Genomic DNA, 25,548 nt, shown 5'->3' on the forward strand with positions numbered 1-25,548 from the left:
TATCCCCTCATATTTGCAGAGATTTTTTTTTTGGGGGGGGGGAGTGACTTCAAGTGTACTCAGCATTCTTTAGATGCGGCAGCCATTGTGGTTGTGCCAAATCACCTATGATCAAAGTACCTCACAGGCAGCACTTCTCTTGGCACAGCCTGTAAAAGCTTGGGGAAAAGCCAAATACCGTGATTTGTCTTCAGGGTAGTTTGAGGTTTAGAGACACATGAAGTGGCAACTCTGGGGATGGGGGGGGGCAATGATTAGAAGGAAGCAAATATGAGTAGCAAGGACAGATGGGCAGGAATGTAAGGTTAACTGCTGAAGGTTGGGCACATGAGGAACAGGAACAAGGATTGAAGGCACTTTTGGGAGATGTAAAGGAGAGAAGCAGTGATGGCATCCAGGGTTTGAGTACTGCAGCAGCCAGGACTAAGCGTTAAAAGCGTTGACATTTGCTACCATCAGTGATGGCTCCTGGTGAATGTGGGCTATTATTTGCATTTGGGGAACTTGAGAAAGTGTCATCTGGTTTACAAGAGTCCAAAATAGGCAACAGTGTGGGTATTAAAGAGGGGGGGGCGGTTTACCAGTCACGTGTACATTTACAGAGAATACGTATCCAAAATAAACCCTTTATCCTGCCCACACAGGCACTAGCATTCTCTATGCCTGGATCATGTCTTTTTAATGAGGGTAAGCGAGGAGCCATTTTTACTGCAATGTTCCTTTCTTGGATGTGTATCTAAGTTAAATAATGTAGAGAAACAGTTCAAAAAGAAGATGGGTCAAAACAGAAAATCTTGAAACCTGAGCTTTTGGTAGTCTGAGTATACAAGGTTTGCCTTCATTTTTTCTGTCCAATGAAAATTAATTTGGATTTCAGAAAAATGGGTTACCAGAATTCTCTGTTTCAGCTATAAGAGATGGTTGCTCCTGCTCCGGATTGCTATTGGTTTGATAGCTTGAGAAGAACAGGACAAAAATAACTATGAGGCTACATAGTTTTAGAAGGGAGCAATTACAAAAGTCACACATTTAATTGGTCCCAAACTAAGCCCTTTTCTCCTCCAAGAGGAATCTGTTTGGTACTGAAATAAGCCCTTTATCCTTTACTGTTTGCTGCAGTTCACTCGTTGTACCCTTATACAACTGGTCCACGGTTACACTTGTGGAAAGTATGTTCAAAGAATTGACCATAGAGCCACCTTTCTGCAAGTCTACGCTGTAATCTTAGGGCCAAGGTACACAGGATGCTAAATGTGACAGTGTAGTTACAGGCTTAGGTTTACTCATGGGTGCGTCTGTGCAGGGCTAAATTTGGAGCAGAACTGCAGTAGGAAGGTAGTGGCTGTTTAAACTTTTTAACCTTTTTTTTCTGCTGACAAGAGGTCACCTTTTCAAAAGAGGCTATTTAACCCTATAAGTGACATTGTAGAGTAGCACTTTTAGAGTTAAAAGACTACTTTGTCCAAACCATTTGCATAGAGATAAAGCAGAGTTGGCCCATCCATGAGGCAGACAGAGATACTCACTGCAGGCAGCAGATTGGCAGAGGGGTGCCCACCTCCATATCCCATGTTCTGGATTGGAAAAGGAAGGAGTACCGAGTGGAAGTGTGGACTCTAACCCCCATTCTCCTCTGCCACACGCCTTCTGTTTCTAGTCAAACAACAGGGAAAGTAGAGACACATCCTTCAGGTAAGGGGAGCAGTTAGCATTGGCATACCATCTCAGGCTCTGGAGGTCCTGAGCTGGCCCTGAGGTAAAGAATAAAATACCCTGAACCTCCCTGCTGTGTCCAATGCAGCTCTACACAGCTGCCACACAAGTATACTGAAGCTTGCAACTATATACATTTAGTATCATGTGCTGTTTGCCCCTTAATGCATGATCCATATGTGGGCTTCATGCTGCTTGGGAAAAACTTGGTCCAGTATAAAGACATTTTCCCTTTATTTTCCTCAGTGTACCCACATGCAGTTTTACCAGGCCAGAAATATCAGCCACCATCTTCAGGTCCTGGAAAGATGAAACATCAGTAGTAAGAATTACCTTTGCAACATATACATACTAGGGAACGGACAACTTCTGTACCTAAGTCAGAGCTGCAACTGCCAAAGTAATAATTTTCATTGGGGGGGGGGGGAGAGAAACAAATTACTAATTTAAACAAGCCTAATGCGAGCACTGCTTCTCTGACAGAAATACACTACATACATAGTTTACCGACCTCATGGCCGTTTGTTTCAGGAAGAGTCGATTAGGGAGTCAGGCTGAACGAAGGAGACTTGCAGCAGTGTTCAGCTCAACTAAAAGGCTACCATTCGAGCCTCTTAAATATTATTTACAGTCTTTCCTGAAGAGATATCTGAATTAGTGGAACTGAAGGAAGTTTAAAAAAAAACAAAACATGCCCTTAAACAGGTAATGTCTTTTGGCAGCATAGGAGGCTCCCGAAGTGAGCAGAGGATTCCTCTCAAGCCTTTCCTGAGAGCAAGAAGTTTTGTTGACACTGCTTGCAGTTAGTTGTGAAAATCACCACTCTTCCTGGTTGGAAGCGGATGGAGACTGGGAGCCCTGTGGATCAGGCTTCTCTGTGGCAGACTTCTTGTTATTACAGCAGGGTTTGAAGAGATGAGTGTCTATAAGGACTTCTCCAAAGCGACCTTTGTAAATAATTCCACAGCAGACCTTTTGCCTTCAAGAGAAGAGGCAGACGTGTATTAGACACAGTGACTACTATGGGTAATGACTCAAGTCCACAGTAGGTCCTAACTCTGCCAATGGAGAGATTCCAGGTAGGGTTTTCCAATCTGTGCAATATCATCCAGTTCTGACCAAAGAGAGGAATAGAACAGATACCAGCACAAATCCTGTTAATAGGCTAGAACCGGTGATGCCCTTATAGGTTTCTATGTCTGACACCGACCCAGGGATGGGCAAACTTTCAACTTTAGAGATCCTGGACCTTTAACAATTGTGTAGGAGGGAGAATTTCAGCAGATGCACTTTGGCATCTGAGATGGCAAGCTGCACCTGCTGAAATTCCCTTTTCTATACAATTGTTAAAGGTCCAGGATCCCAAAAGCTGGAAGTTTGCCCACCCCTGTTCTAACCAGTACACCACACAAGCTCTCACTAATTTAAGGCAATTCAGGTATTAATGGTCCTAATCACTAACTTAAGCCATTTCTGTCCAATGCTGCATATACACAATAGGGACCAAACATGTACACCTGTGGGCTGGGCAGAAACGAGTTAAGGACCACTGCTTTTGATGGAACACAGTTGTGATTGACTAGTCTGATCCACAGTCATACAGCACACATCCTTGCTGGGCTATGTGGGCATTTCAGTTGACATCAAATACAGAGCAGTTACCTAGTCTTAAAGTGAGAGGAATCCTTACAGAAACTGCCAATTACTGTCAGAGTATCCATCATTTATCTCCAAGAGGGGATTAATACTAGGGGAACATACACACCTCCCAGCACTTTTGTTTTCAAGTTTTGTTTTGTTTTCAGGACAACACCCAGGCCTTGCACCCAATTCATGCTTTGCATACTATCTGGTTCCTTTATCTACAGCCTTAAATGCCATGTTGAGTCATCAGTTGTCTGCAAGTGCTCTCTAATTGCTGAGGGAACGGAAGCAAAAGAGCCTTGTAATTAAGATTACATTTATTGTAATTAAGTACATTTTTAACCTCTCTTCCCCTCTGTGTTTTCTACCCTGCCCTTTGTCGAAATCTAAGAGTGCGTGCCTTTTTTGAGCAGCATCTTGTTTTAGGACACTTTAAATGTTAGGTTTGCTCAGTGCCAGGCACACTGATCCTACTTTAAAAAGGAGACATACGCAGTTTGGACCCCTATAAATCACAGGATGCATGGCTTTAGCTTTTCTGCTCTTTTCACCTTTTCCAGTACGTGAGATCCAAGAAGGAAAAGACAGGTGTGCGGTTAGAGCCTGCGGTCATTTCAGTGTCTGAGCCATCATCGGACTGGTTGCTGTAGCAGGGTGATTGGGCTGGTGAGGCACTTGAGGTGGTGCTGTGAGCATCAGAGTCTATAAAGGAAAGAAAATAAATCACTGCATTAACAACTATGCTTACTCACCCTTGCACAGAATTTTTAAACCTAGACAAGTCTCACAGAAACGGGTGGAGGTCTCTGGTACAAACCTGGCATCAGACTAGGACCATCATGCACTTAAAGACATCTAAGGGGATAATGCATTTACCTGGGAGTAAGTGCCATTGAACTTAATGGCACTTCTGAGTCGATATGCATAGGATTGAGCTGTCAGAGTTTTAGCTGATCATTCACACATGTCAACTTACAAGCAAGTAAAATAATAGCTTTGAAACAAGGTGCATACTTTAGAGCAGTGTTTCTCAAACTGTGGGTTGGTACCCACTAGGTGGGTCATGAGCCAGTTTCAGGTGGGTTCCCATTCATTTCAATATTTTATTTTTAATATCTTAGACTTGATGCTACCATACTATGTGACATCATTTCCGGTGGGTCCTGACAGATTCTCATTCTAAAAAGTGAGTCCTGGCGCTAAAAGTTTGAGAAACACTGCTTTAGAGCAGGGTCACCAAACCCCGGTCAGTGGCCAGCCTCTTGTCCCTTCAAAGCCTCTGGCCCGCTTGACCGAACATGATTAGAGCTGTACTCTGGTTGCATCTGGAGGGTGTTCTAAGGGCCAGAGAGACTGAATGAGCCCATTCATTCATTTATTCACTTATCTAAGTTCCATATCTAATTTATTTATATAAACATATTTAAATTTTTTTCTGGCCCTCTACACCGTGCCAGATATTTGACGTGGCTCTCTGGCCAAAATGTTTGGAGGCCCCTGCTTTAGAGGATGCACTTCTGTGTCCTAGCAGTTATTGCCCTGGAAAAGGCATTCCTTGTTTATGTGAGAAAGAGCAGGAATATGCCTGCCTTCTGGAATTTCTCTTAAGTATTTTTACTGATACTATCGGCTGTTTAATTGGGGGCATGTATTTAGTTAATAAGAAGGTCTGGAGCCAATTAATGTAATGGCCTATACATGGCAGTTCTATTTCTCAAGAATCTTAGAATCAAATGATCCCAAGAATCATTTACAAAACAAGAACACCTCCAAGTATCTGGCTCAAATGGCTGGGCGGGGGGGGGGGGGCAGAAGAGAGCAGTTCCTGCCCTCCATACATTACCCCCAAATAATATTACTTTCAAAGAGACTTGTATCATGAAACCTCTGAAATGCTGTGTCAAGGTGTTCCTTGGTTTTGCTTCAAAATCATGTGTCGTCCTACTCTTTCCTCCAAGGAGCTCAAAGTGGTATAGACAAGGTTATCCCATGTTCATCTTCAAAACAAATGGACTATGAATTCTTTGAGGATGAGATTAGCTCTGCCTATTGCGTGTGTACAATGACCATTCCACTAGGATCTATGCTTTCTGGAGCCATTTATAACATCAACTGTGCAGAATGGTTTGAAATAATAGATGTTCAGTCAGAGTTTGCTGTTTCTGTGTTTCCATCTAGCACTGGAATTACATGAACAAGGTTAAAATTCTAGAGACCTCCAGCAACGATCTTTCACTTGGATCCAAAAATAAGCTGAAGACATACATTGTAGGATTGTAAAGTTTAAGGAAGTCCTTAAGAGTAACACTGAAAGCTCTTCAAAGCAGTGGAGCAGCAAGTGGGCAGTGAGGGACTGGCCACCCCGGGTGCCAGGCCAGAAAGGGGTAACACGTGAGGTCCAACCAATATGGCAGGGGTAGGAGAGGCCGCAATGGAACCAGCTGTGGTCACTATTCTCATCTTTGTTTTATGCAGCCTCTTGACCTGACTGCTGTACCCCCTTCCTCCTTGGAGGAGGCCTAAGAGCCTCTGGGAGAGGAGCAGGGGTCCAGCAGCCAGGTTGAGAAGCCACCATAGTAGCATCTTCCCTCTTCAAGCCCGATATGGCTGCCTCTCAACCTAGCCACCACCATAGCCTGCTTCCCCTTCATGTTTGGTGTGGAGGCTTCTTGTTCTGGCCTTTGGCAAGCACAAAAGAGGGGGCTGCTGCTTTTCTGGATGAACCCAGAAGTGACGCTGTGACATTGCATGGCATCACTACCCTGGGTGCTACAGCCCCTGGCGATGCTGCTTCCTCAAAGTAACATCTTTTTCATCAAAAGCCTCATTTCCATGAATAGTGCAGCTGCAACCAGACTACTCTGATGCTTCCATATTAGCTAAAGACAAACTTTAATTTATGCCAAGCCACATGGTGTCAACATACTGTGTCGCTTCAACTCTTTCTGCAGTTTGCTTATTTGATTACTCTTCATTCTGCTGCCAGAGAGAGTTTTCATCTTCTTTGGTTTCAAAGTAGTTTTCAGGCTTGGCCCAGCTCTCGCATCCACCACCTGAAAGACAGCATGGGACACAGTTCATTTCTCTTATACTCCAATTTTTGGATTGAGAGCGCGCGCGCACCCTACTGGTGAAGTTACACTGCTCTTGAGTCATTTAACACAATCTCTATTTAAACCATACCCCTGGGGGCTGGGGACAAGAATAGGCCCTCAGTTTGGCTGTACTTGTCGTAAGTGGCTGTTTAGTCGCCTCCGGGTAGATGGGACTCGTTAGCCTGGGAAGGCAGCTCATCTGAGAGAAGGAAAACTCTGATCCCAAACCTCCACTGTCTTGTGGCTACATCCAGTTATGGAAAAGGCTTCAGGAGTCAACCTCGAGGCAAAATCCAGAGTCCCTGAGGCAGTTCGTGGCTGTATACAGTCACGCTCTGGCAACTCCTGCGATGCTGCTGGAACCAACTGTATTGGCTTCTGCCTTTCCATTGGACCATTTCAGTGAGGTGGAGGGGGAGGATTTTCTGCATGGGAAACAGTCCATCCTCCGTATCTACATTACCCAGGCTTCGTGCACTGGAGAGGACACTCTGTTCCAGAACCACCATTCAGAGCGTGATACCATAGTCTTCCAGGACTGAAGGATGCCAACAATTTAAACCAATGAAGTTTCTCCAACATGAGTCTGCCCAACAGTTCAGCTTCTGAGCCAAGCCTCCTCCCCACTTTCTGAAGTCAGGCAGACAGTGCCCACGCAGAGAACCTTCTCAGTTGCAACATCCTGCAAGTGTCTGAATTCAGATGTCTTCAGCTTCCACGGTAGTAATAAATTGATTACCGTGGAAGCTAGAGACAGAAAAGATATGGCAGCATTTGGCCACAGCAGTTTCTACACTTCCTGGCCCAGCCTTTCCCTGACAGGCAAGGTTTTCGTGGGCAGAGAACTTTTTTTTTTGGTATGGAATCATCTCAGTCACTCACCCAAGACTCCACCTGGAATCTGAAATGGTACAGCCCACTAACATGTTTATTATCTCAGCTGCCATTTGTGAAAACTAGGGTGTAAAGAAGGAGTGTATGTCCTAGGCCTGTTTGCATAATCCACTGCAGCCTATACAACGGACACCGTCTCAGTCTTATGTATATTAGCGTATAGGTACCATATGAATCATCGCATCAGTGAAGACAGGTAATGGCAGAACTAAAGCAGCAGCCCTAGGCATGTTGTACGCACAGACTATCAAACAAGGACACACCCAGCACAGCCATTCTCCTACTTAATTGCTTACAACAGTGCAATGCACAGAGCTACTTACTTTACCTGAACAGCCTTGGAGTTATTCAACACTTAACCTAAAAGCTCATATAAGCTGGAACCGCTTTACATAGGTCCTCCTCCAAGCTATTATCACCTTATCACTGCAAGTCCCAATGAACCTAAATGCTAGTAGAGCTATTGGCAGGGTCTCCTGCACAGGAAGGTAGGAGCTCTAGGAAATACTCTTGAGCATTCCAATTTTGTCTTTCAGTGCTTCTTATATTCTGCTGTTTAGTCTTTTCATACTTCTATTGTAATTTTATTGGGGGGGCAGGGAGAAGAAATGTTCCATGTTTGCCCCATTGGGAGATTGTGAATTGTTCCTTAACTGGGGTCACACATGTATCTCCCAACAAAGAGAGAGAACAAGGAGAAAAACAACAATTGCTCCACTTTCACAGCTTCGGGGAGCTCTGCAGACGCTCACGCGGGGCTCCCCACATCCCCAGGAGGCTCTGGTAAGTGCAACCAAGCCCCTGCAGCCCTCTGAGTGGCGCAATCCTGGGGATCAAGTCACTGCCTCCGCCCCCACCCCTGCAAGGACTTACAGCGGTTTTCAAACTTGAGAGTTTGAAAACTGCTGATCTATGGCTATGTGTAGCTCTGGAAGGCAAATCTGGATAGGTCTTTTCCCCTTGTTTAGAAAGCTGCTAAAGACGATCCTCATGCAGTAGGCCAACCATTCCTAGAGGACATTATCTTTAAAGGTCTTGATCAGCTACCTCTCTTGCTTGAATTAATTTTTTTGCTGCTGCAGCCACTGTAAGGAGAGCCAACTATATTCATGAATAGCAGGGTTCATGAATACACACTATGTAGGACACACTATGTCCTACAGAGTAGCAACATGTATTTTGTAAATTCATCTTGTGAGACACCTACAAGAAGTTTGCCTTGCTGGGCATGTAGATGCATCCTACTTGGAATGGATTTACTTGGGTGCCCTCCAGGGAGAAAGGTAAATTACAAATCAAATCAAATCAACCTAGATTCACAAAAGTGAGAAAAATCCAAAAGTGCATCTGTATTACAAATGTGTATCTAGTTTTTATCAGCTGCCAAAGTCACTAAAAAAAATCTAGGGGATTGTAGTCAGGTGAGAATTCTGTATTGGCGAGTCCTAGTGGTCCCTCCACTACCAGAGAACTATGTTTCCCAAAGTTACCCAGGAAATGGGAATGACTATTAAGGGCCCAATTCTATCCAGCTTTCCAGCACTGATGCAGCCACAATGCAGGCCTGAAGTAAGGGAACAAATGTTCCCTTACCTTGTAGGTAAGTCATAGAGGCCTCCTCAACAGAATGCAGTGTGCACCCCATTGGCACAGTTGCACCAGCCCTGGAAAGCTAGATAGGTTTGGGCCTTAAATCTCTTTATATCTGTAGTGTAAAGTCCTTGAGAATGAACTCACATGATTCCAGTTCTTTTTTGATCCTGCTGGCAGTTTTTTCCATCTTTTCACCAGAAGCACACATGCATTGCAGATATCTCCTGAGCGGGCCTCATGTAGACTGCAAAGAAACATTTGTGGTTTATTGACTGAATGTGTTTATTGGTTGCTCTTCAGCTAAAAAAATTCTCCCAGACTTTAAAATAATACATAATAAACATATTATTAAGAGAATTAAACATGATTGCCCTTCAGCAGCCTTAGATGGTATGGCTGGTCATCAAAGATTCAAAGAGTCCCCGCTATTCTGGCTCTTCTGGAAGACAGCAGACATCAATCATTTGGCTATACCAGAAACAGGCAGTATAAGAATTCACACACATAGGAACATATTTGACTTGGCACATTTTGAAAAGGCTCAGTGTACAGCAGGTGACATGTTCCGCCCTTGGAGAAGCTCAGGTCATGTGTTGGTTGATCTATGGCAATTTACTCCACAGGCACTCAAGAACTCTTACAACAGAATAATTTTAGACAGTCTTATACAAACCCAGTGGCAGCTTTAAAAAAACAACAACAACAGGGTGCTCTGTTTTCCCCTCATTTTGAATGCACAACTAACGAAAAAAAACACACATAAACTCTTACCCAAAGCAATTCTGGAAGTCCTTTTCGTAACGCTTACTGTCAGTGAAACGAGAACTGGAAGACTTCGCTCTGCAAATACAGCAACCCTCTAAACTCCGGTACATCTTCGGTTTGTGAAAGCCAAACATCTTCTCTTCTCACTTTTAACCTACAGAGATCATGGGAGAGAAGATAAAAAAGGACTGAGTTTAAAAGGTGGATGACAAACTTAAAAGGTGGGAAGAAACCCACCCACCCACCCCCATTTGTGAGACTCTGCAAACTGACACCACATCAGTCTAAAATGCTCAGTGGGAGCTGATACATTATGCATGATCCCTATCCTACACCATCAACCCCGAGGACAGGTGTTTCAAATGCATTTCCATTTCTGTTGATCCCCAGCACTGGCTTTTCCTCCTAAAGTAGAGGACTTTGCAGCTAATTTAGTCAGACATGCAGGAAGGTGACCTAAATGGCAATAAATGAAAAAAAGCAGCTTGTAAATGGGATGTTCTCCATTGCCGTGCTGTCTCAAAGCCATTTCAGAGCCAATTTGGCTACCAGAGTTGGGAGGGGGTAAAACCCTCAAAAGAAAAGCAGCCCTGGGAACAGAAATCTCTATATTCCACTAAAACCTTGACTGGTTTGAAATAGGAAACATGTATTTAACATAACTTACTGTACAAGTGAAATGCTGTGGAATCTAGTCTAGCTACAGGGCACTCCCCATTCACTAACTCCCAACTCTCCTCTTCCATCCCACAGAGCTTTTTAGGATCCTCTTTTACCCTAAGTTACCAAAGCAGAATTTGCTACCTGCTATTGTCAACCATAGCTGGGCTGGCAGAACAATCCATCTCTAAACCGCCACAGAAAAATACCCACTTCGAGCCCACTTCGATTCTGATGGACTTGTTTCAAAGTGGCTTACAAGGTTAAATATCACACAATACAGTGTGATTTTTAAAAATACACATAACCACAACAGTCAAGCAACACCTTTAAAGCAGCAAGGAGATTGAGACACCCCCCCCCCCCAAATCATGAATTAGAACGCTAAGTGAAATAAGGATGTTTGTATTTGGCACCCAAAATTTATGAGATGAGGCACATGAACTGGGGGGGGGGGAGATCCTCCTGTACCATCTGATCTGGAGGCATTCACACAGGACTGCAACACAAACAGATGCAACTGTCATAACAATCTGTGTGGTGCCCATCACAGAGCTACTCCTCTGGATCATGTTTTTCTTACTGCATTTGGAAAACTGCTATTCACCAAAGGCAAGTTCATTGTTTATGTACCATCCTATCCCAACTGAATGGTCAAGTGGCTTGCGTGTACACACACACAGTTTCTCCAAATGGGGAGTCCAGAATCAATTGCTGTGAATATACTCTCTGATCCATACCCCTCTTTCCCAGACCAGATCCCAGAGAGAAGGGGAGTAAAGAGAAAGGTTCTGGAACAACATCGGAGAGGCATTTGTTCTTTTATTCGCTCACCAAAAATTAAATCCAAGAATGCGGTTGGGAATGAGCATATATGTAAGAGCAAAGCTCCAACCTACTGAGGTGCCTTGCTAGCCATCAACCTACCAGGTCACCACAACTAAAGATTCCAGATGAATGCATGCTGGCCTACACTGCTTGTCACTCAGCTGGCCAGGTGAGATTTGCTCATAAGAAAAAAGGAAGAATCTCTGAAACAGGATGCATCCCACTACAACAGGAGATCCTGCTGCTTCACTCCCCCTTCTTTGTCTTACTTCAGCAGATTCTCCAGTTCCGGTTTGCTATTTTGTTTGACATATTCATCAGCAGTGACACCAGCACTAGGGTGCCTTTGCATAGCTGCTGCTGTTACCTAAGGGTAGCAATCCTAAGCATACTTATCAAGAAGCAACTCCCACAAGGACAAGAGCTGTAGCTTAGTGTTACAGCACCTGCTTTGCTCATGCAGAGGGTCCCAGGTTCAATCCCTGGCTTCTCCAGATACAGCTGGAAAAGACCACCCCTGCCTGAAACCCTGGAGAGCTGCTGCAAGTCAGTGGAGTTAACTGTGACCCAGATGATCCAATCTAAAGCGGCTTCATATGTTCAACTCAGTTGGACTTGTTTCCAAATAAACAAAGCCAGGATCCGTTTCAGCATGTTTTCTTTTTCCAGTTCTGCTACCTCCAAGCTATATTTCATGTTGGACTTCAGACACCTATCACCTGACCTGGATCGGTTTCTCTCTCTTCTATTTTTGAAGTATAATGGATTCAAACCAAAAGATTGTTCTTAATACAAATTAGAGCTGGCCACTAATTCAGCAAATAAGCTCATTAGCAAGATCAAGAGAAAGAAAAAAGTGAAAGGAAGAAAAGTGTTTATATTCCCGAGTACCAGGACAAGAAATCCATCTCCGACGGGCAGGCATCTGGGACTTTTCTAGCCAGTATGTGAAATGTCGGCACAAAATATCTGCCAACTATTTATATGAGAGTATTCTAGTACTGTAATACGTTGGGACTTTAGTTGTAAAAGCTAAAGCTAACTTCCAATCTTTAGACACCTAGCAATACTAGAAATTAAACTCATGAGCTGTCAATGACGACTCCTAAACTCCAAACTGAGAAGTAGCTGAGTTTCAAGAGGGGGTTTTTTTGGGGGGGGGGGGGAGAGAAATAAAGATTTGAATTTTTTTCATCTTTTCATGTGCTCTTGCATGTATACTTTTTTATTACAAGAATCTGTGCACCCATTTCTGGGATATACACAAAATAAGAAGCCAAAACAGGGCAAAGATGGCATTGTATATTGTGTGTGCTTTGATGCCTAGAACATAGACAACAAAACTGTTGAACATTATTATTATTATTATTAATAACAGTATTTATATACCACTTTTCAACTAAAAGTTCACAAAGCGGTTTACAGAGAAAAATCAAATAACTAAATGGCTCCCTGTCCCAAAAGGGCTCACAATCTAAAAAGATGCAAATGAATACCAGCAGACAGCCACTAGAACAGACAGTGCTGGGGTGAGGTAGGCCAGTTACTCTCCTCCTGCTAAAAAAAGGAGCACCCACTTGAAAAAGTGCCTCTTACCCAATTAGCAGGTATGACCAACATATGAAGGTACCTTATCTGAAGTCAGCCCACTGATCCATCCGACACAGGGCCCAATCCTATCCAACTTTCAAGCACTGATGCAGCTGTACCAACAGAGAGTGTGCTACATCCTGTGGTGTGGTGGGCAGTCACGGAAATCTCAAGGTAAGGGAATGTTTGTTCCATGGACCTCTACAGGCCCCGGAATGTCCTATGGTATGCTTGCCTCTGTGGGGGAAAGTACCCCCGGATGGTATGCCTGCAGGGGAGTTGCACTCACGTTGACCCCCTTTGGTCTTTTTTCCAAAGGGAAAGAAAGGGCAGAGTTGCAGGCTTCTTTCACTTAAAAAAAAAAAGCCAATTCATGCTTCTTAGGGCCATCCGCTTTTTCTCATTTCCTTCTTTTTTTTTTAAAGGGAAAGGGGCAACCCTCAGATCCATGCATAACCATGCCAATAGCAGCTGTAAGCTCACAGCCACTATCGGCACAATTCCATGCCAATCTCAGGACCGCCCGCTTCTTTTACTTTTAAAAAAGGGGGGGCCAAGGGGCAGCCCACAGACTGGCACAATAATACTGTAACTGCAAAGATGTCAACAACTCATCACAATTACTTCCTGTTGGGGGGGTGGCACTTTATCCCTTGGCCCCAGGGTGACCAGGACTGCCAGTGATTCTGGGGCCTGTGGAGGCCCGGTAAATGGAGTGGGCCCGGTAAAACCCAGAAGCAGCCTCCAGGGGCTCCCAATAAGACACTGCAACGCTACAAGGAGCACCGCATCATGTCCCACCATGAAGGACAAGGTGGGTCACAGAGTTAAAAAGTTTGCGAACTGCTGCTATAGCCTGTTGCAACAATACAGCTATAGCCACCTGTCTATTACCTGGCAGGCTGATCAATATCTGCAAACAAGAAATGGGAGAGGAGAAACTCCACTAGTGGCAAGTCCAATACTGCTTCCACCAAACTATATTGTACCTTAGAAGATCACAGTAGGCAGGACACAGATCTGCTATTCATGCATGGTGAAGACCGCAGTTCGCTGTTCCCATCTTATCTTGAACACAGCTGAGATCAAACAAAGCCTAAACTGCTGGACATAAAATGTGTGCAAGAGTATAAGAAAGAAGGGCATTTTCAGTTAATCTCACCAAACGCCTTAGGTTCACAAATTAACTCCCTCCCTTGTTGCAGCTTTTACAGCTTTGCAGACCACAGTGCAGCCCCTCCATTATACAGAGAATTCCTTATGAGTGGAAAGCAGGAGAAGTAATCATGGATCTTTCAGTAACTAACTTCAATTAGACCAATAAAAGTATTCAGCACCTACTTTCAATGACGACAGAACTCTCCAGTCACAGGCCAGAATCATCCCACAGTTTTTGTTCAATAATTCAGTCCTGTTGTGTTTGTTGCCTATGATCCTATTCACATTTTGAACAATATGAAACTACCTTTAACTATCCCTAAAGCAACATGTTCACAATTCAGTATTTATAGAATGTTAAGCAGTGATTTCCCACCCACCCTCCCCCCATTCACAATAAGGGATTTTGGAGTTTTAGGCTAGTCCCACCAAACTCGGGTAAAAGGAAATGAGTATTTTCCACATCACCAATAAAAATTCTCTCCATAAAAAGAGTTGGAAAAGTTCGTATATGAGAAGAGAGTAAAATGCAGATTATTTTATATACTAGAAATTTCAACTTCTTTATGCTTTAAACTGGGATTGGATGGTTTATGACTTTCATATGCAATCTTTTTTTTCTACAAAAATGTAAACATTAAGGTATCTTGAGAGTTCTGTCAACATTTGATTGCCACTAAACACTCAGGATCAGATAACACCAATTAGTTATACTTTAACGCAGGGGTGCCCAAACCCTGGCCCGGGGGCCACTTGTGGCCCTTGGGGGCTCCCAATCCGGCCCTTGGGGAGCTCCCAGTTTCCAATGAGCCTCTGGTCCTCCAGGGACTTGCTGGAGCCCAGGCTGGCCCAATGCAACTTTTCTCAGCATTATGACGACTGTTCAACCTCTCACCTGAGCTGTGGGACAAGGGCTCCTTCCATTGCTTGCTGTTTTATGCCTGTGATGCAGCAGCGGCAGCGAAGGAAAGGCTAGCCTTGCTTTGTGCAAGGCCTTGAGCTACTGCAAGACCTTCATTCATTCATATAAGTTCCATCTCTAATAAATTCATGTATGTAAATTTATTCAAATTTGAAATGTAAATTAATTCATTTTTTTCCTGGCCCCTCAGTGTCAGAGAGATGATGTGGCCCTCCTGCCAAAATGTTTGGACACCCCTGCCTTAAGGGATAGACACTCTGAAGTAGGCACTCTTGTTTCATGCACTCTTGTTTCATGAATGAACATTGATGGGTTAAAAATTTCAATTGAAAATGGTTAGGCAAGATCTGCTTTAAAAGGAGCATCCTAATGGAAGATAAGCCACAGTGCAGACTAAGAAACCCTGTCTTTATAAAACTATTGCCAGTTTCTCAACTGGTACACACAGAGATTCTTTTCTGTTGCAAAGATCATAAGATTACCAGGAAGCTTCATTATAACCTCTGCTCTACCTTGAAAACTCCCTGGGTGGTCATCGGCAAGCCTCTGATTCTTGGCCTCCACTGACAACAGCAAGTTACTTCAAAGTTGCTGCTATGAGAATTAATGCAAGAGGGACTGAAAGAACACATTAAGCTACAGGAACTGATAACAACAACCGAAGGCATTGGATGTACATAGGTGGTAAAAAAAAAAAGCCAGCTTCACCCATTTCACTAAAAGTGAACAAGGAAGAATTATATTAGTGATTACTTGATTATAACTGGTCATATAGCACCGTCAGTATAACATGTTATACTGGTGTGCTCCCTGGGGCATTTGGTGGGCCGCTGTGAGATACAGGAAGCTGGACTAGATGGGCCTATGGCCTGATCCAGTGGGGCTGTTCTTATGTTCTTATGTAACATGGCACTTTAAAAAGGGGGGGGTAGGGATAGATCCTGCCTTGGAGAGCTTATACTCTTAGTTTTAACAGAGCGGGGAAACAAAGGGAGTAAGTGCAGGATGTGAAGAAATGAAATTACATACACTTGGGGAGGATGTACAGGTTTCAACCAAATATATCCTGGACATGTTTATTTGGAATCACATCCCACCAAGTTCAATGGGACTACTCCCAAGTCAGTGTGCCTGCAAAACGAACATATTAAATTGCTTTATCCCAAGTTGAATCATTAGCTGTCCTAGCTCTGTATGGTTTACACTGGCTCAAAGCAGCCCTCTGCAGGGCTTTGGACAAGGGTCTTTCACAGTTCTACCTGCAGATGCCAGGGAGTGAACCTGGATGCAAACATGTGCTCTACCAAAAGTGACAGCCCCATTGCCCTATGAAACACTAAGCATACCTTTCAGCTTCTCTCACACTACTGATGTGCACATTAATGCCAAGCAGAAAACCAGAAAATTAAAAATATTTGATGTACATTATGTGTGCATGGAGGGGGGGAAAGCATGTCATGTTGAAAAGGTCCTTAAGTTTCTTTGCCTTTTAACATGAGTTGATGCACTATAGATGTAACAAATAATTACTATCCCAAGTTAATGAAGTGACCAAGAATTTCCAGCCAGGAAGGAAAAAAAATATCTGCAAACAAGAGAAGGCCCACAGCAGCACACACAAGCAAGCACCGCCTGGAACAAAGACCACCCACCTGTGTCCACCTCCGCAGAAGACGACCTACTTTTCAAAACAGGCCATAATGATCAGGTAGACACCCAAGCTCTGCGAGTTCATAAACAGAAGCTTCATACCACTGGAAGCCTCCACACCACCATGTGCAAGGAATCCTACATCTTCAAACACAACACCCCACATTTCTGCATCATTTTAAAGAGCTCAAATCAACAACACCAGCTGGGACCCACTTGGGCTAGAAAGGAAGGTAGCCTCCCCCCCCACAAGCCCAGTCACTGCCACCGAAATCCTGGTATGAATGTCCAGACTTGCCAGTGAAAAAGAGGGAGGCACCCAAGTTTAAAAATTATTGTTTCAGGCAAGATCCAACCGACATCAAAGAGCGTGGGGGGGGGGAGGGAATCCTTGAACTGCTGCAGTAAGCACATTGCTTCTGCATAAATCAATGGCAAAAAACCCAACCCCAAACCTCCTCTTACCAAACACTACATTGCATTTGCTGCTTGATTGTCAGAAATGCAGAGTATGATTTTAATTCAGGATTGAGCTGCCTTGGAAGGTAGCAGGGGTTAGGAAGAGCATATTTATTTCCCTTCCCCCGCCACCACAACCACCTAATCTCCTGAGTGCTACTGGTGGTAATCTCTGCAGGGAAACACAGAGAGATCGGGGTCAGAGCTACTACAGGAACGGATTTTCCGAAGTCCATATGCACAGCGCCCGCCCACCCAGCCCTTTTCTCTGACCCCCCACCCAAACACACACAAGCAGCAAAAGAGACAAGCCACCAAGCCTGGCACAGAGTACTACTCACTTTCCACTCACGAACCAGTGAAGAGGAAAGTGGAAGTACATCTCCTGCAAGTCTTCCTGTCTTTCATTTGGTTTTTCTCTGAATATCTCTGTAGGGAAAATGAAAGGCAGGGGTGGCAGGGATGGGGGTGGTGGTGGAATGTTTTTGTTGTTTCCAAGTAGCCGGCAATCAAGCATGGAGAGTGCAAGTTGACTCCTCATGGGTTTACTTCCTGAACAAAAGAGAGGAAAAAGGTTTCCCTTTCCATAGTGGTGTAGCTAGAGGGGGGCAAAGCACTAAGTTTTGCAGGGAACCTCAGGGCAGCGTGCCAAGGGCCCCTCCCCTTCAGAGCCATTCCAGGTGGGGGGGAGCAAAACATTTATAGCCCCTTGACTATAAAGGGACTTACTTCTGAGTAGATGTGCCTAGGATTGGGCTCTTAACAATCCTCCCCCCCAACAGCTCCGAAGGGGAGGGTCCCTTTGCACACTGCAGTGAAGCCACCTGCAAAACTTAGTGCTTTGCTCCCCCTCTAGCTACGCCACTGCCTCTCCACCCACCCACTGCATCACTGCAGCCAGCAGCACGGGCTAGAACATCCACCCGCACCACGGCCGCGTGGGTGGGTAGGTGGGTGGGTGGCAGTGTGATCTTGCCCAGGCTGTTCTCCTGAACGGGTTCCTCCTCATGGCTTCAGCCTGACGTCATTCAAACATGGCAACAGTTCCGACTTCAAAGGGAGCTGGGGCAGACCTCCCCCTAAACAGGCGCACGCGGAGGGGGGCAAAAGGGGGGGAAAGAGTTTGCAAGCAAGACAAAGAGCCCTTCCTACTGCTCCCGAGTCCCTCCATGATAGCCAGTGTGACCCCCCCCCCATGAGAACCAGGCGGCGCAGGGCTCCATCCAGCGAGAGGGTGTCGTTGGTGGAACCATCCGTTCCTCTCTGCGCATGGAAGTCGCTTCCTGCCCATGCACACACCGAGACACGCCACCTCTTCCTCCATGCATGCAGCGTGGTCCCTTGCACAGAGCAACAGCAAAGCGCATGGGAAGTTTATCCGCCTCCCTCCTCCTGGAAAAAGTCCTCAAGCTGCGATGCACCTCCAAGAAGCTGGTGGGGGCGCACTCCCCGCCCCGCTTTGCACGCCAGAGTGGTTTTTGTTTGTGCCGCCCCCTGCACACCCATCCGTGCACACACACATCCAACCCCCCCCCCGCGCCCAGCAGTTGCAAAGCCCGGCAGCGCAAGCCACATGCAGCCGCACCAGCCCTTTGTTTTCGCCTCTCCCGCTTTGCCTACGTGCGGGGAAACGAGGCTCCGTCGCCGGGGTGTTTGGCTTCCGTGGCTCGGGCCGCACAAGATCGCGTTTGTTAGGCAGGAGGGAGGCCCCCGCATTCACACGAGCGCACAGGGGCTTTGGAGGAGGGGGAGAGAATAGGCAGCCAGGAGGTCGCTGTAGAGAAGTTGAGATCAAAGTTGCACACGCTGAACGCGTCCGCAGAAGGTGGGTTTTTTGACATTGGAAGGGGCAAGATCCACCCCCCCAACCCATGCAACCCCCCCTTCTGACGAGCACGGTCCCATCCCCAGCCAGGTGCGTGCAAATCACTTGAAGAGAGGCGACCGAGAAGCAAAGCTTTCCAGGAGCACGTGTCATGTCAGATTACACGCACGTACAAAAGATCTCCCTCCTAGGAGCAGGTCTCGCAGTTGTAAGGCTGGAAAGCAGAACGGCCCTTTGCAAAGGATAAAGACCCCCAAGAGATAACCCCGGGGCCACCTTCCCTTTCCACTGACGCCCCCCCGCCTCCCCCCGGCAAAGAAACGCAGTCACCGCCATGGCTGTTAAAAACCCAATCCCATGCACGTTTACTCAGAATTAAGTTCCGTTTTAGTCAATGGGGCTTACACCCAGGTAAGTGTGGATAAGACTGCAGTCCAAGTGGGCAATCCTTATACACACTTTCCTAGCAGCTCATTTAACACCTGGCAGCAAGTCTCATTGGACATCATGGGGCTTACTTCCGAGTAGACATGCATGGATTGGGCCCCAAATCCGCTGCCATTCCCACCCACCCCAAACACAAATCACAACTTTCCTCCAGGGGATCTCTTGCGCATCTACAGGTGTACCGTCTGCAGGGGGGGAGACAGGCACATTCCCGGGGAACGTTCGAAAATGGACCGCTGGCGCCGCGAACGTTCTGCGGGCTCCAACGACTCCTGAGCCGGGTTAGCCGACCTCGAGGGATTTGTTACAAATCTGATCCGATCTCCCCTCCCCCCTTTGCTTCCCATTGTCGACAATGCTGCGTCCCCTGGTTGTAACGGACAACACAGTTCCCACCGCCACCAGCACAGGCCAACTTAGCAACTGCACGTTTGTCTTACTCCGCAGAGTAAACCTATCCTCGCTGCTCAGTCAGTGTAACTATTCCGGCGTGGGAAAGGCTCTGCAGTTCTCAGCAGCAGCTCGCCTCCCTTCCGCCTGCAAACAAAACAACTTTTTTGTTTGTTTCAAACTAGCAGCTTCCCAACCGATTGAATGAAAGGCGAGGGCCCGATCCCCCCATCAAGTCAGTTTAAACTACTCTCTGATCTCTCTCATCGAGCCACCCAGATTTCAAAGAGTTCCTCGCCAAAGCTCTTTTCCTCCATGCACAAGTTCACTTTCGGAGGAGGGGGTGGGAGGAAAGTCGTGCGGTGTCAGGCGCCACATGCTCGACTTCTAACAATGCAACCCACCGCATCCCATCCCATCCGTGCAGGACAATCACACCTGTTCCAAGCCGGTCCACTGACAAACAAGCCTTCTCCTTGGGCAGAATGGCCTAAGAGTTACTAAGAGCCCAATCCTATGCTTGTCTACTCAGAAGCAAGTCAATGGAGCCTACTTCCAGGAAAGTGTGGATAGGACTGGAGCCTTAGAGCCCAAGCCTATGCCTGTCTACTCAGAAGTAAGTCCCATTAGAGTCAATGGGACTTACTCCCAGGAAAGCATGAAAAGGACTGCAGCCTACATTTGCTTCCAAGGCTGAGTAAAAAAACAAAACCACCAGAGCCAAAAAACTTAACCAGATCAGAACTCATTCTGTAGATTTAAGAGGAGTCCTTAAAAAAATATTCTGCTTCCAAGCTCTAAAGTACGTTAAAAGTCACTTTTACCTGCAAACAAATCAACAGCGTGGATTGCGTTGCTCAGAGATCTTCCTTGCGCCCCCTCCACCACCACGCTCCCTCGTTGTCTTGCTCCTGCGTCTGGATAGATGCATGCAAGCGCCGGACTCATTGGCTTAACTTCCACTCGCTGTGCGCATGCGCCGTTCCCACGCCTGGGTTCTCAATCGAGCTCTTTTGCATGCGCGTACCATTGTCCTTTTAAGGGAGAAAAGGGCCGAGCGAACAGTGGCGGGGAGGAAAAGCGCCCAGCCATTGTGACGTGAGCGGTGACGTCACGCACGCCCAGAACCTGGGCTGGAGTGGAATGAGGAGGTTCTGTGCAAATGCTTGGAAAGGGGCGGTGATGCTCCTGCCACCAAGGCTGTGCTGCTGCTGTGACAAAGCCTGCCCTTGCTCTTCATTCAGGATTTCCTTGAATTAAAGGAACACGTCGCTTTGCAGGGCATGAATGAGTGCGAGTTGCTCTTGAGATGATGTTCAACAGGCGATGCTTGAGACGATGCTGATGCTCTTGAGATGAGAGGCATCCAAGCTAGGAGGGAGCAGCGCCATCCCTCCTGGGAATGCCTCCCGGAAATGCTCCCACCTTACTGAGTTTGTGGTCATCCCCCCCCAGGTGCAAATCCGATTTAGGTCCCAGCTTGCAAGATGCAGCAGTTCTGTAGCGGGGGGGGGGGGGGAGAGAGACAGCAGCACAGATGGTGCTTGCCTGCTCTGAAAGTGGGTGCTCGAAGTCTCCCTGGTTTCTGGATAATTGCTTGCAAGAGTGGCTTGGGCAGCCCTGTTCAGAAAGGGCCTCTTGTTCCTAAGTGTATGTCTGTCATCCTGAGCTGCTATTTTGCATCCTTGGCTGACAGATAGATCTCCGAGTTCTACTAAAAAATCATGTCATCAAATGGCATAGGAACCTACATAGCACTGCCTACCCCAGCTACTTTCAACCACTGTGTCACAGCATACTAGTGTGCCTTGAATGGAAGTGGAAATTTGTGGAATTTTGGGAAAGGGACTTTTATTAGTTATGCCATTGGGGAATATGAGCCCCCCCCCCCACCAACAGCATGGTGTGCCTTGTCAATTGTCAAAACACTGATGATAGTATCTTGTCAGTCTGCCATGAGACAAAAAAGGTTGAAAAACACTGGCCTACCCCATGAGGCATTTAAACATGTGGTTGGTAGAGAAAACATTTAATCCCATCACTTTTTGGGGGTCCTTATCTAAAGGACCACTGACTGCTGGCTTCCTCTGAAGACACCATTGTTCTGATTGTGAGAGAGGCATTCTAGAGACCCTGGATTTAGAGGTGTGGCCTACCCACTGATGTAGCTTCCATACCTGATCTTGAGCACCACATAAACATCACACATTTTTCCTGCAAGATGCAACAGGGCTGTTAGAGATGAGGGCAATTGGACCCAGGTTGAACTGACCACCTCCTGGTTCAGAGCAGCGAGGGAGGAGATTGCACCATATAGCAATGGCGGGTGCAGTAATGGTGGGAATGTAGTACAGTAGCAGAGAGAAGATGAGAACTCTGCCTGTCTGCTCAGATTACAATACTTCCATTTTAATCTTAGCATTAGTGCAATAGAATGTGGTGGGGCTTCCTGAGAGCAGTTTTCAATCTTTCTACATCAATTTGAGGTATGCCTTGACATCTCCCACAGAACCACTGCACAGAGCAGCGAATGTTGGAAGTGACCTGCTGGATAAGATCAAAGCAGGTTCATCTAATCCAGCATCACTTTCTCACAATGGCCAACCAGATGCCTCCAGGAAACCCACAAGCAATTGCCTCCTGCTGTAGCTCCCTAGATACATACTACTTCTGAACATGGAGGCTCCATTTTATTATCATAGCCAATAACCATTAATAGATCCCACATCCACAAACATGTCTGGCCTCCTTTTCAAACCACCTTATTTGTGCCCCTCACTATGTCTTGCAGCAGCAAACTCATGTTCATTGTGCATTTTGTGAAGTACATTTTTGTCAGCCAATCAGTTCAGTGGGTGAGCTTGAATTCTAGCTTTGGAAGAGGAGCGGGGGGGGGGGGGGGGAGAATCTAGCCAGCCACCCAAAGTCATCTGGCTCATGCAGAGCTTGGCTTGGGAACCAAGGCCTCCTGCCCAATTCACCATGTGCCAGATGCTCAGCTGGGTGGCTCCGCTATTCTCCATCCAGCGTATGGCAAATTTGGGTGGGAGGGCTTGCCCTCCCCCAAGCTGAGCTCTGTGCAGCCTCTTCCAGGAGCTCAGCAACTCAAAAATTCTATGACATTATAGCTAAACACCTGGGCCCCTTTTCTCAAAAAGGTCTTTGATCCCACCATAGATTTTATGCAACAGCATTAGGATGGTGGCAGTTTGATGGGAGAGAATGGGAGAGTACACATTCAGTATATGTTGGGCTGCTGTTACACCCCATTCAGCTAGAACTACCTCCTGGAATAACACCCTGCAACTCTATATTGCAGGAGGAAATGAGTATTGGGAGGTAAACTGCCCTTTAAGGCCCCTTAATCCTCTGTGACTGGTCTTATAGAGAGATCTCAGGTAAGCCTCTAACGCAAGCTAGGATTCCCTGCAAGAGTTGAAAAACCACACTGGCTGAAACAGAAGTAGATGAGCAAGCCCAGTCCTGTTAATGACCTGCACATACGATAGTGAAAGTCAGGTCACCCTGCTTCCTACTGCAGGTGGACAACAGCTTTTCAATAGCAGGCAGATATGAAGCTGGGAGCATGCGTACTGCCACCAGGTTACAACTTCTTCACTTTAGGATCTCTTCACGCACTATGCCTGTACACTGTCCCTCAAATCTGTTTGGAAACATGCATCAGCACAGGTGCTCATCAGGATTGGCTGCAGCTCCCCACTGTGAAATAACAGACAAATCCTTTTTTCAATTACTTTTCAATATCTATTCATAACACTCTTAACACTTCTAGACGTACTAGGAAATAGCATTATACTCCAATGCAGAATTGCTAATTCACAATCTGTGGTCTCCTGCACAGTTTTGCAAAGTAGCAAGTGCTTGGACCCAACAAAAGCTGGCCCAGTTGACTGTCATCTTGCACATTTTGTCCCATGTATCATTCTGGCACACAGCACCACTCACTGACTTATCAACCAAGAAGTTCAGTCTATTTCAACACTGTTCAATATTTATGGGGAAACAGACACAAATGGGCTGTTTTATGAGCTGAAGCAGGGCTGTCAACATCTATCCCTTGCAACTGATAATGCTAGAAAGGAAAAAAGGGGAGAGGGCTCTTTAAAGGCAGACAGTCTGCTTCAGTATTTAGTGCTCAATCACCAGGACATTAGGACCATGGGGCTGTACTCTTTGGTGGGCAACCTGAAACTAGGAAATTCCATCAAGACTAATTCTGCCTCCTATTTATATAGTACATTTCAAGTATATGTGATACTTAACATAGATTAGCCCTGTAGCCATTAAACAACCCTGTAAGACAGTGGTTTCCAAACTCACTGGGGCCATGGCGCCCTTTGCACTTAACAGGGTACCACACAGCTTCTTCGTCCTGGTTCCTGGGCCAACATTGTGCAAAATCTTGTGAGAACATCATGAGAACTCGCACTCTCTCACACAATTTGCACAAGATTTTGTGGGGTATTGGCCAGGCAAGCCTGGAAGAGACCACACGGTGCTGTGCGGCACCCATATGAGTGCGCCACAGCGCACACTTTGGAAACCTGGGCTGTAAGGTATCATTATTTTCCACATATTTATTGGTAATATACAATATCCTGCATACTAAAGTAAAAGATTCTCTACTCTGTGCATGTCAAGGTGGAGGTGAAAATAGTGAAACAAATGCACTTTTAAACACTTGTGCACCTGTATGAACCTGTCCAAGCCCCTAGATAGGCTTCAGAGGCCCTGTTCCTTGGCTTGGCACTGGTGGTCAAGAGACAGTCTTTTCACAGTGGTACTGCTATTTTTGTGGACAGGCCTAACTGAAGCTTGGGGGCTATCTGTGGTGGCCCAATTCTTCTATTTTGTTGTGGGGTGTCCCACTGTGGCCACCACCTTACCCTCCTCCTCCCTGGGTGGGCAAGGAGGAGGAGGAAGGAAGCAATATGGAAACTCAAAAGTAAGGGGATGGGTTGTTTAGTGGGTGAGGAGGAGGGCAATGAGGAGAGATCAGCAACAGCTTTTTTTCCTTCTTCCTCATCCAGTGCTGTCCCAGTCTTCTTCTTGCTCTCTGTCAGCAAGAGGGATCAGGGAGCCTATTGAAGTGGCTTGGTGGGTGATGGGCTGGTGGGTGGCAGCAGACACAGGGCACCCCTCAGCACACCACCACCCCCAACTCAATGCAAGCCTTTCAGTCAGCATCATCACTTGGCCGGCTCTGTTTGTGGCAGTCTTTCTCCAGGGAGGAATGTTATCAGGCTCCCTCTTTACCCATTTTAAAATGGTAGTTGAATGCCTCTGTGTTTCATACAACTTTAGAATGATTTTATCAGACCAGCAAAACTTAGACTGACGCTGTCTTTATATTTGTATTTGCTGTAAATAGCCTCATGAGCATTTCAGCCAGAAAAAGCAGTTTTTAAATGAGAGAAAATTGTGAAAGGAAATAGATGTGTATGCTTCTAGGGCCTCTGGCCCAATCAGGGCACCCAAGTATATGTATGCAGGTGCATGGGAGTGACAATATGTGCATGCATGTCATCCACATTAAGCATTTGCTGCAGCAAACAGCTGCAGCAAACTCTACATTAAAGGGTGGCATTATTGCAAGAGAATTTGAGAGAATTTATTAACCTGTGGTGGAACATGGATCAGGAATGTTTTTCAATTATGCTTTCATGGAGTGGCTCCTATGTATCTGATGCAGTTTTGCATATTTCATCCTTCTTCAGCATACTGCCTTCTTGCTTAGTGGGCTACCAGTGAACTGTAGGCAACTTTAGATTGAACTTAATGGGGCTGGGTGAGAAAACTTTCCTCTTTTGTTTTCTTTCCCTTGGAATTTATACATTTCAGCTGTTGCAGTTTTTTTGTTTTTGGCTTTCAATAAAACAAAGTGACACATAAGC

The 25,548-nt window shown here is 45.9% G+C and overlaps 1 protein-coding gene across 2 annotated transcripts; it reads right to left on the reverse strand.

The window, feature by feature from the left end:
• Positions 1-1,482: 1,482 nt before the first annotated feature.
• On the reverse strand, positions 1,483-20,536 carry SINHCAF (SIN3-HDAC complex associated factor). 2 transcript variants are annotated; one of them, XM_066634003.1, is made up of 6 exons: positions 20,458-20,536; positions 9,711-9,858; positions 9,084-9,183; positions 6,284-6,410; positions 3,909-4,059; positions 1,483-2,692 (listed from the first exon to the last, which is right to left on the reverse strand). In XM_066634003.1, the coding sequence occupies exons 2-6, from the start codon at positions 9,836-9,838 to the stop codon at positions 2,530-2,532; spliced, it is 669 nt and encodes a 222-aa protein (XP_066490100.1). In that variant the 5' UTR covers positions 9,839-9,858; positions 20,458-20,536; the 3' UTR covers positions 1,483-2,529. The 2 variants fall into 2 exon arrangements, with proteins under 2 accessions (XP_066490100.1, XP_066490101.1); XM_066634004.1 differs by lacking the exon at positions 20,458-20,536 and adding an exon at positions 13,772-13,846.
• Positions 20,537-25,548: the final 5,012 nt, after the last annotated feature.

The sequence above is a fragment of the Tiliqua scincoides genome, chromosome 7, assembly GCF_035046505.1.
Source record: "Tiliqua scincoides isolate rTilSci1 chromosome 7, rTilSci1.hap2, whole genome shotgun sequence".
Classification (NCBI taxonomy): Eukaryota; Metazoa; Chordata; class Lepidosauria; order Squamata; family Scincidae; genus Tiliqua; species Tiliqua scincoides.

What these genes read in the sequence shown, in the direction of transcription:
- SINHCAF (XM_066634003.1), bottom strand. Translation starts at nt 9,838, where the DNA reads ATGTTTGGCTTTCACAAACCGAAGATGTACCGGAGTTTAGAGGGTTGC. An exon ending in GAAAGAGTTGAAGCGACACA is followed by an intron (nt 4,060 to 6,283) that starts GTATGTTGACAC and finishes TTTCCTTTATAG; the next exon opens with ACTCTGATGCTCACAGCACC. An exon ending in GATCTCACGTACTGGAAAAG is followed by an intron (nt 2,693 to 3,908) that starts GTGAAAAGAGCA and finishes CTTCTCTTGAAG; the next exon opens with GCAAAAGGTCTGCTGTGGAA.